Raw genomic sequence first — 10,817 nt, forward strand, 5'->3', positions numbered from 1 at the left:
CAGTGAAAAGCGAGAGAGAGAGAGAAAGAGAAAGATGCATTTTTACACATCTACTATTTGTTTAAAAATCTTATAAAATCAATACTAGTATTGATGTGTAATAATGCAGTAACTAATCCGTCAAAAAAGCATCAATATATAAAGGCTTGCATAGCATGTTTATTAACATTCAGTACCATTCAAGTTGATATTTCTTACACTTTAAGTGTCAACATGTAATGATATCAGAAGAATAAATTTCGTTTATATAAATTCGCAATATTTTAATAACAGATATAATCTAATATTAATATGTATTTTTCTTTTATTACAAACTCTCTGATTTTTTGTATAATCTCTGAAGGCATGTATTATGCATGATCAATTTTTAAGATGTTTTTAATATTTAATGAAGAATAAATTCCATGAAGAATATTTATTAACAAAATAGATTTGAAGATCTGAATTTAAGCGTTAAAGTATGACATTTAACAAAATAATTATTTTAACATCTTATCTTATATCCCATCACTTTGTTGAATCGTAGAAAGAGACAGAAGTTTAGCATAATTTTCTGGAAAATACAATAATAAATGTATAATATATACCTAATACATAATTCAAGATCCTAGTCTACAATTTCAGATTATATTAAATATATAAATTATATATAATATTAGATATATTAATTAGGCATAAACGTTTAAGAATGATTATTTCTTTATACATCTTGTTTATAATAATGTCAATGTGTAAAATTAGTTATTCAATCAAACATCAATACAATTTTATTATGCACGCATTGCATAAATTGTACAAAATAATATAATCATCTTTTTTTCTCATACTACTAATAATTAAAATCCAATCTACATCCAAAGTAGGATGTTAATTACAGATATTTTAAATAGATGTTTATTTTAATTACTCGTTCTCGTTTACGGTAATAATTAACTAGACTAGAATCTCAGATATAAATTATAAAGATAATCTTCATCATCAAATAAATCGTAAAAAATATAGGTATATTTTGGGACATTACAAACATTATTATATTGAATAATTATACTATTTTCTGCAATAATTAATGTAACTTTGAAGTTATAAAAAAAAACAAATATCAATGACAGTAGGTGATATAATTAGATGAATGATTAAAAAATGATATAAATTTTCCTTTTCTCCTCTATTTCAAATTAAAAAATTACATTATCTTTAAAGTTATATCTCGACATACTATTATGCATTATGTAGTTTATTTTTTTGAAGTTATAAATCTGCTTTACTTATTAGTTCATTCCATACAACTATTGCTTAAATAATTGAATAATTTTCAAAATTAATTCTACATATAACAATATGCTCTATAATATACAAAGATATATCTATTTCTCAATTCAGATCTTCAATTCAGCCACACAATATCAACTTAATTAAAGTATCAACTCGATTAAAATATTTTGGACTTATGGTTTGTGTGTCGTGTGTTTTGTTGATTGCAGTCTATCTCTTTGTGATGTAATTATTCATGGCCATATGATTTTTATATTCATTTGGTCTAAAGAACAGGATATAGGATTGCACTAAGATAAACATTGACTAGTATACCATGGGGTATTTAATTTGCAAAAGCAACAGCTATCGTTAAGAACTTAATTCAAGCGTTTCCAGAATTGACTGACATAAACTTTGCAAATTCGGTTGCGTCGTATATTCTGTATGCGTTTTTTCCAATTGCTTTAAAGTTTCTACTCCTCCTTCTCTGATCAACATCACACAATAACGTTTTGCTGAAAATAAACATACGATTATTATGTTGTGTGTATAGAAATTCGTAAATTTTTACTTTACTGTACTATCAGAATAGATTATTACAGTCTAACATAATTTGTCACATAAAACATTCTGTTTTAAACTTACGGTTCTTTGTGCAAACATGATGAATCGCCCATACTGCCCAGAGTTGAACAGGATACGCATCTGTACAACGTAACAGTGGGAAAAATGGTTGGAAGCTACGATAGGCAACCATCTCTCCCTGTGGTGTTTGCCAGTGAGTTACAGCGTTGACCAGTTGATCTAATAACTGCTCCCTGCTCGGTTGTGATGGCATACTACACCAAGATCCAGGACCATCGCTAAGTAAATGCGCAGCGATACCAGCTGCGAAATAAGATACATCAATGTGCTCGGAATCGAGCAGCATAGAAAGCATCTTTATAAACCGAGGTTGCATAAGCCGTGGTCTCAAATGATCGACCTGAAATTTTCGATACAAAAAATTAAATTACATCTTAATATAACGTTTTATTAAAGACTCTATATTGAAGACTCCGGTACGAACCTCTGCTATATTGTTTAACAAACCAAGAACTTTGGTTTCCACACTAGATTCTCCTTGGAAGCTGTCCAGTACTTCAAGAAATAACTCCATTCCACCTTCGTCAAGAAAAACCTTGCATGTAGCCGCACTCTCATCCGTTAAATTCCATAGTGCGCTTAATGTAAATTTCATTGTAATATCTACTAATTTGGACTCGACCTTAGATCTAACCATTGCAAGCAGTTTCAACATATATTGTGGTTGTGCGCCAAGCATAGAGGTTTCCAATGTCGATATCTTTGCTGCTAATATTGAGCAAATGGCCACAGACATACGATTCATGGATGCATCATCAAATGTCGATAAGCAATTCATGACTAATCTTGCGCACCTGTTAAATGAAAAACACTTTTTTTTTTAATTTATCTATATCACAAATATATCTGTATAAGCTGAAATTTCAATACCTCTATTCATAGATAATAATATTATTAAGTTTCATTCATTTTATACGCATAAGAAAAATTAAACCTAAAGAAATAACGTTTTTATTTATTTATGTTAATATATCAAGAGACACGGTAGTGTCTCGCGCCAAGTATACGCGGAGCGAGACCGACCGTGACTCTTTTACGCGACGCGACGGGTTGCGAGTACTCGATTGTGATTTACTCAAATAAACCACTTCTTTAATATTGATGACGTTACGGCAAATAATGTGCAAAATATTGATAAGAGTTTAAAACTAAAGATATTGAAATCTCAGCATACTGTACTTCTAAATATTAGATTCGTAAATTGATATAACTACCTATATTTGTCAAATGCAACATCCTGTAGGATTCTATCGCTACACAAAGTCAATAGCGTGTTCTTTTGAAGTTGATGATTAGTCGGATATGATTCCATCGCTAATAATGTTAATTCGACTATTTGTTTAAGTATCGACGGATGAATCATGAGGGCCAATTCACCCTTTGTGAGATTATAGATACACGCAGTAGCCGCCATTTGTACACGAAACTCCTGTGGATGCTCTCTCATTCCAGGTAAGACTAATTTTATCACATCGACCCGTGGTTCGAGGAAGTTTGGTGTCAAACGGAACAAGTTAAATAGACATTTTTGAAGATATATTGGTCTGTATGTATATCTCCTAAGGGCTTCCAAAATTTGAGACTCTGTTGCTGTACCACTGATCTGAAGCAAAAGACAAATGTATATTTATTTCACATGAATTTCATCTATAAAAACGTTTATTCTTTTCCTTTTTCTTATCAATAAAATGTTAGTGATTATTTTGCTATTATTATTATGCTATTTAATTTATACATATATTTCTTTACACTTTTCTTAATTTTTGTCTCTATAGTACAGAATAAATAACAAAATTTCTAACAAGGAAAGTAAAGTGACGATTGAAAATGTTAAATTTAGAATGTAAAATGTAATGCAATGTATAACGATATAATATTATAAATAAAATATATAACAAAAATATAAATTCCAATTTTTTTAGATATTAGAATAATACAGAGACATAATATATGCTTGCACAGTCAGTATTGTGTCAACTTACAATAAATTCAGGTCTGTAATCCTCATGTGTAGAATCTATAAAACTTTCATCGTAACAAGCATCGGAATGCACCAATCCCAGAAACCTCAAGTGTACATGTGACGCAATAAATTTTTTTAAATCCTTCGAATTTATATCATCTTTGCCTATGTAACAAACGTTAACACTTAATGAAATATCAATATAATTAACTAATAATTTCATGAAATGCAACACGCAATGTGAGATTGCATATAAATATCACGTTGCACCGCTCACCTGATAAGTCTAGGGTTGTTAAGTAAGGCATACAGTTCAGAGTTCTTAAAAAATCTGTTATTTTTGGCTTGGCAGGTGCGAAAACTTCAAAACCATGCGGATCTTTTTCATCGGAAATATCTAAGTGCCTTAATTTGTTTAGCTCCAGCAACACCGGTATTAAATTTCCGCATCCACTTATCTTTAAATTATACATATTTAATGTCTTTAAACGACCTTTACATTTTTTTAACGGCGTTATATCGTCGACTCTTGTACAAGATATATCTAAGCTCTCTAAAAGGGGAAGATCTTCGACTACTATGTCCAAGCCGTGTTTATTAAATTCTGTTCCTGAGACATTCAAGGTATGAAGTGCCTTTAATTTGTTTAACGTTGCGATATCTACCATGCGTTGTCTACAACAAAAAAATATATAAAGATATAAAATTTATAGACTATCGTAGAGAGCTTCCATAATTCGATTTAAGAATATTACAAATACGTGAAATGTTGTAGCAACCTTGAAAAATCCATAAAGCTTCCTTTAGCTACACTTAGCGACCTAAGATTTTGTATACTCCAATCGCCTAAACAGCTAATTAATTCATTAACAGTGATCTTCAGACCGTTTACTATTAAATCTATAACTTTATGTTGCTTAAGAACGCTTAAGCCTTTAGCCGACAATGTCGACGCATCCTTCAATCGTACGTGCCTGGAAGAAGATTAACTGTCGTTATAAAATTTTTCTTCTCTCTAAACACACACAAAGTCTCGTCACCTTAATCTAGTGGTCTTCGAGTCGAAAAGCGTGATCGTTAAATCGGATAACGTTTTCTTCTCACATAGGTTCGATAATAATTGCTCCGACACTTCGGCGGGCAAAAAGGCGTCCGGATGTCTAAAGGTAAGCCGAGTCGCTGAGCTGGAGGGAGCATCGTTAGACGATGTTCTACCTGTTGCAGTATCAAAAGCAACTTCTGCGCTATTACTGTCCGCCGTACCGTTATCTTGTCGATCTAAAACTTATGCTGCTTTATGTCTGCAAGAGAGCCGAGTGCGCCAACCAACTAGTTTTACGCCACTTACCGGATACGTTACTACTACTCAGAGTATTGGGAGAGTTTGTATCGCTAGGGTGAACCTTGCACAGGGCGAGCACGTTACCGCAGATGAAGTCGATGCAAACCTCCTGGAGACTTCTCGGAGACTCGAACATCTTACGCTTCTGCTGTCATCCGTGCCGGATAATCTCTAGCCCTTATTTTTCCTATATTCTATCGGCTTCCGAGGGAGCACCGGTCCGTGCGTGCATTCACAGTCCCGTACCTTGAAAGTGCAACATCGGGAGAAAACGCATGAGCACAACGTTTAAATTACATCCGCGCACCAGATCGCACGCTGTGGGATACAAGATATAAAAATTTTCTTTTTGCGGGGGAAGGGGGGGGGTGGCACATACATGAAAATAACGTCACGTGAAGCTCATTCACGTTGGAGTCAACTGGGCACCGTGGATCGCTTCCTTCCTCGAGCGATCGAGAGCCAAAGGTTAGCGGGGGGGAGCGGGCGAGCGGTAATCTCGCCAGCTCGGACAACAGGATTTCAGGCGGCGATTATTGACGATTACGTAATGATGCAATTCCGCACGCGAAAGCGGAGAGAAACGCTCTCTCGCACCGTGCACTGGCCCCGACGGCACGCGCTACCCGTGTTGGCGCGCGCCTCGAGGTCGAGGGGGGGATCGAGCGGGACGTCGCGCGACGTCCGCGAGGCCGCGTCGCGGAGCAGGAGCTCGCGGGGAAGAGCTCGACGTCGGGTCAAAGGGACGACGCGTACGCGGAGCGATCCTCGCTAGAACGGCCGCGAGGACTCGCGGACTCTCATCTGTGCTGCGGACGCCATGTTGACTCGCCAAATGTCAAAACAGACCAAAAAAAGAGCGCAGCCGTGTCGCCGACGTCGCCGTCGTCATCGTCACTGTCATCGCGCGATTCGCGCGAATCGCGCGGCGCGGCGCGGCGGGCGGCGGGGTGGGACGAATGCGTCTCCCTCTCGCGAGTCTCGCGAGACCGCCCAGCTGATTTCGGATTTCGGGCCGCCGCCGCGCGAGAATCGGAGCTAATCGTCGATTCTCGGGGAACGGGATCGCCCCCCTCCCCCCCCTCCTATTAGTCCCGCCGGTCCCGCCGCGTTTGTATCTACGCGGGCTACGACGTACTACACCTCGGCGAGATAACGCACGCGAGCGTCCCGTCTCGGCGCCGCTTTATCGCCCGTGTCAATCGCGGCCGCGCGAGCGACGTGCCGATTTCCATGTACGGGGGAACGGGCGAGGCGGGGGGCCCCGTAGCGGGAGTGGGCGACCCATGGGAGGCCCGCCGCCGACCGCTCGCCCGCGGTCGGTCAGTCGGCTATTGACACATCGTCCCAATATGGCGGTGAGGTGGAGAACGACGGTGTCGCGCGGCGCGCGTCCCGATCCCGTTTCCGCGCAGTGAGAATTTTCCCAGGTGATTGTCCCATTATCCGTGCGTGTGACACGGTGACGTGGTCGCCCCGTCGGGCCCTCCCCCCCTGCGTGTCTCTCTCTTTCTCTCTTTGGACCCCATCCCCGGATCCCGCCGACATCCGTCATCCGTCCCGCACTGGCGTGTGCGCGTTTAAGGAAAACAGTGACACTTGACACGTCGAGCTGTCAATGAGACGACCGCGGCGCGGGGTGATGAAATCTCTGAACGGAGAAGAGGATCCGTCGACTCGACGACTGTGAGCTTCGTTGCGCATTGTTCGAGGGATAATTCAGGACAATTGGAACTTCGATTCGAGCCTGAAACGCGTGGATGTACATACATACATACGTGGGATAGATCGTGACAATTCTCCCTTCTAATTTATTCAACAGAGTTCTATAGATTCCATGGAATATGAATGTACAATTGATTTGTTGTATGTACATCCGTGTCTCAGGCTCGTGTTGGTTTCAAATTGAAGTTATAGTCGGCGAACAAATTAACCAAGTTGATTTTGTTCGTTTACTCCGTTTAACTCTCCAGTAGACGTGTGAAAATTTAAAACGTAAAAGGACACATGGGGTGTAAATTACATCCCATTATTATTTGCGCTATAAATATTAAAACAATTGGGATCTTTTATTTTCTGTTTAATATTAACAGGTTGAAACTTTAATTTTAATGTTTTTTTTATATATTAATCTGTATTGAAATAAGTTGATAATTTTTTACAAGCTGTTGTGGAGTGTAGACGACACCCCGTGCATCCATCAGAGAGTTAAGGAAGATATAATTTACTTCTTTAAATTTTGTATTAGTGTAGATTGGAGTAAGCAAAAATTGACCTGCATTATTGTACGCTTCCTACAATGAGATTTCGTAATGCGTTCTTATATATGCATCTTTTCAGGTTTAATTTGAGACCTATCGCCGGTAGCTATAATCATGGTATGAGCCTTACATCAGATGAAGTAATGTTAGACAATAATTAACATTCTTAATCGCTGTACCTTTGCTTGGACTCCTCCTTGAAAAGATGCCAAGCTTACGGAAGAAAGTTGCCGGCTTCATGCGCCAACTGTCTATCAGCAATTTGGCTGGGGCTGTGGAAAGTATAGGCCTCGGGGAACAGTCGCTGCGAAGCCCGCAGTCATTGACTCAGGATTTCCCTGGCGGTTGTTTCATTACGCGCTACCTCAATGGGTAAGGAGATCAGGATCACGCTCCCACATCCCGACTTAAGGCCATTGCACGTAACAAAGTTTTAGTCATAATCGTAAGGTCGTAAGAAAATAGACCAATCACAGTCGATTATTCTCCTTGAGCTCGAAGAATAATCGAGTGTGATTGGTCTATTTTCTTACGGCCTTACGATTATGACTAAAACTTTGTTATGTGCAATGGCCTTAACTCTCACACCCTTCTATTTATCTGTGTTGCTCTAATACATATGTATGTATTAACATCCTTAGACTGGAAACGAAACAAGAAGGACCGTCAATTTTACACGGCCGGAATCCGGAAGAATTGCCGAGCAGGCAGATCGACGTTCAAGAAAACGAGGAAGTATTTGCGACCTACACTGGTCCCGACAGCGGTCTTACCGCGGTCAATCTTCAACAGAAACATTTAAGTATTAGCGATACCGATATCGATTACATCGATATGCTGGATCAGAATGAGCAATATAGAAGCGGTGAGTTTAGAATAAAGATAATTGATGAGACAGACTTGCGTTGTTGCACAAAATAAAAATGTGACGCTTCTCTCAGGATCGACGACGTCGAACGTCACGATTGCTGGAGTTACCGATTGGTTTAATCCTCATGAAAATGCATTTGGAATTGCGACTACGCTATATGAGAAAAATCCTACAAACGATACCAACAATGGAGAGCCAATAGCTGATTGTTTTGGCATTGTGGCAAGACCAAACTCTGCCATACTGGCTCTTGCGGATGGTGTTAATTGGGGTAAAAGCACAGTAAATCTGAGAGAAAAAAAAATAAGCTGTCATTAAAAGCGAAAATAGAAGTTGGGGCGAGTGCAAATTAATAGTTTTGTTTGACAAATGTATTCATAACTTTAGTATATATTCATGGAATGAATATCTTCGAGTTACAAGTATTAGAAACTTATTTCATAAGTTTCTTAAAAAAAAATTTGATTCATTCTTTTTCTTTATATTTATTGCTTCATTAAAACTAGTCGGACTCGGTTTCTTTGCCACTGGCCCTATTCTACTTTAACGTTGCGAGAGATTCTTATAATTTGTGATTTTATAGGTGCGAAAGCGAGTATAGCGGCCAGATCTGCGGTTCATGGTAGCATAGAGTATTTGAATCGAGCCTTGTTCTGCCCGTCTATAAATAGTGAAATGACAACGACGAAAGACGTATTTATAGCGTTGCTTCGATCATTCCACGCGGCACATTCGTTGATTCTCCAGGAGCAAGGGATGCTCACTACCTTAACGGTGTGCACAATCCTTCCACTGCCAAGTTCAAATACGGATACAAATATATGCCAGAGAAAATACATTGCCTGTACCTGCAACGTTGGTGATAGTTTAGCTTACGTATATTCAGGGTACGTATTTCTTGTTGCGCACAATGAACTAGGCCCGTTTGATAATCGTCTCTTGTGTTAAAACGAAAACAGGAAAACCGGGGTGAGAGAGATAACGCGAGGATCTCACGATATTCATTGCATGCGAGACATGCGAGATGCCTTAGGAGCCCTAGGTCCGGTGGACGGCTCTAATCCCGAATTGAATAACCTAACGCTGGCTATAACGGAGGTCGAGAGAGGTGACATAGTGTTTCTCACCAGTGACGGAATTTCCGATAATTTCGACCCTGTGGTGGGAAAATTTGCGGTCCTACCGAGTCACAGTAGCGGCGCGGACGCCACGCTGAAGAGTCACGACGCGAGATCAAAAACACGTCGGAGATCCACGGAGAATCTGCGGCACACCGAATCGAGTAACAGCAACGTGAACAGCAACAATCTCCCGGTAGTCGAGGCCTATCAGCGGCACGAGCTCACCCTGCTCAGAATGGAGGATCTGCTGAGACGCGGAGTTTCTGGAGAAGGACCGCCGTGCAACAGTGCCAAGCATCTGTGCGAACTTCTCCTGGACTTTGCGGTAAGCGAAGAAGCAAATATCTTCCGAACATCTTTCAAACGATATCTTTACAAATGCCCCCTTTGCCCGCAGGTACGTATAACCGCAGCGAAGAGGCGGATACTCGAAGACACGGAATTGTATTACGCCCAGCACAAAGACGGTCACCTCGTACAGCTCTCGAAGCAGGAGCAGAGATCCCGAAGGAAGAAGACGCTGGAGAAAATAACTATGATACCTGGCAAGCTAGATCACGCAACGGTCGTGGCATACGTAGTCGGATCCTAAATTTCTTCAAAGTGTAATTAACAATAGAGAGATTATAGTTTTTATTCGTATAAAAATTGATAGATTATACTTTCTATATTGTAACATTCTTACCTTAGCGTTAAATAAAAGGCGAATATATCTTTTACAAGTCAGTGACGAGTCAAGTTTATCTCTGGGTATCGATAAATATAATTAGAGATGAAAGACGGAAACCTCTGACATTGGCCTAGTTTACATCGATCACTTGATACGCGTATTAAATAGTAAATAACTAGTAAATTAGTTTGATTATTGGCTGATCGGTTCAAATATACTATTTGATACGCGTATCAAGAGATCGGTGTAAACTAGGCCATTGTTCTTGTATATCTGAAGTACATGGCGCATGGTGACTCGATCTGTGCGAGCTAGCATTAAATCACTAGAAATTAGCAGTCTAGCGCCCAGCGTTTTTAACGAAACGGCCCGCCATGTGTTTTTTTTTGTTTTGTTCTTTTCCGCCAGATATTGGCCGCGTACAGTAGAAGCAGCGAGCTCTCAGTGATTCCTTAATATAATTGGTTCTTGTCTTTAATTGTTCTCTAGACCCAAATGTAGAAACCAATCGTAATAGATAATTATTGAGCGTTCATTGAATTTTTTTTTTTTTTTTGCTAAATGCAGTTATTGGGTGCTCACTGAGCGACTTGTCCATTTCTACCAATGCAGATTCTAATTTTAAACTCGGTTTGTAAGTACCTGATGCGTTCAGCAGAGAAAACTGTTGTAAAATTCGTGAATTTTGCC

The 10,817-nt window shown here is 39.5% G+C and overlaps 2 protein-coding genes across 5 annotated transcripts; one reads left to right on the plus strand and one right to left on the minus strand.

Annotated features, from left to right (window-relative positions):
* Positions 1-139: 139 nt before the first annotated feature.
* Positions 140-6,163, minus strand: LOC139767717 (protein zyg-11 homolog B). Its single transcript, XM_071697307.1, has 10 exons — positions 5,584-6,163; positions 5,211-5,450; positions 4,903-5,140; positions 4,642-4,836; positions 4,140-4,537; positions 3,882-4,027; positions 3,114-3,502; positions 2,324-2,693; positions 1,900-2,239; positions 140-1,769 (listed from the first exon to the last, which is right to left on the minus strand). Exons 2-10 carry the CDS (start codon positions 5,338-5,340, stop codon positions 1,624-1,626), a joined length of 2,352 nt encoding a protein of 783 aa, XP_071553408.1. The 5' UTR covers positions 5,341-5,450; positions 5,584-6,163; the 3' UTR covers positions 140-1,623.
* Positions 6,164-6,343: 180 nt separating this feature from the next.
* LOC139767749 (PP2C-like domain-containing protein CG9801) lies at positions 6,344-10,183 on the plus strand. Of its 4 annotated transcripts, none has more exons than XM_071697358.1 (8): positions 6,344-6,890; positions 7,545-7,582; positions 7,671-7,837; positions 8,107-8,330; positions 8,407-8,607; positions 8,920-9,223; positions 9,296-9,782; positions 9,855-10,183. In XM_071697358.1, the coding sequence occupies exons 2-8, from the start codon at positions 7,580-7,582 to the stop codon at positions 10,047-10,049; spliced, it is 1,581 nt and encodes a 526-aa protein (XP_071553459.1). In that variant the 5' UTR covers positions 6,344-6,890; positions 7,545-7,579; the 3' UTR covers positions 10,050-10,183. The 4 variants fall into 4 exon arrangements, with proteins under 4 accessions (XP_071553459.1, XP_071553464.1, XP_071553469.1 ...); XM_071697363.1 differs by having other exon boundaries at positions 6,344-6,634; XM_071697368.1 differs by having other exon boundaries at positions 7,545-7,837.
* The last annotated feature ends 634 nt before the right edge of the window (positions 10,184-10,817 follow it).

Source organism: Temnothorax nylanderi, unplaced genomic scaffold (genome assembly GCF_030848795.1).
Source record: "Temnothorax nylanderi isolate EJ_2023f unplaced genomic scaffold, tnyl_v1.0 TNYL_tig0001_pilon, whole genome shotgun sequence".
In the NCBI taxonomy this organism is placed as follows: Eukaryota; Metazoa; Arthropoda; class Insecta; order Hymenoptera; family Formicidae; genus Temnothorax; species Temnothorax nylanderi.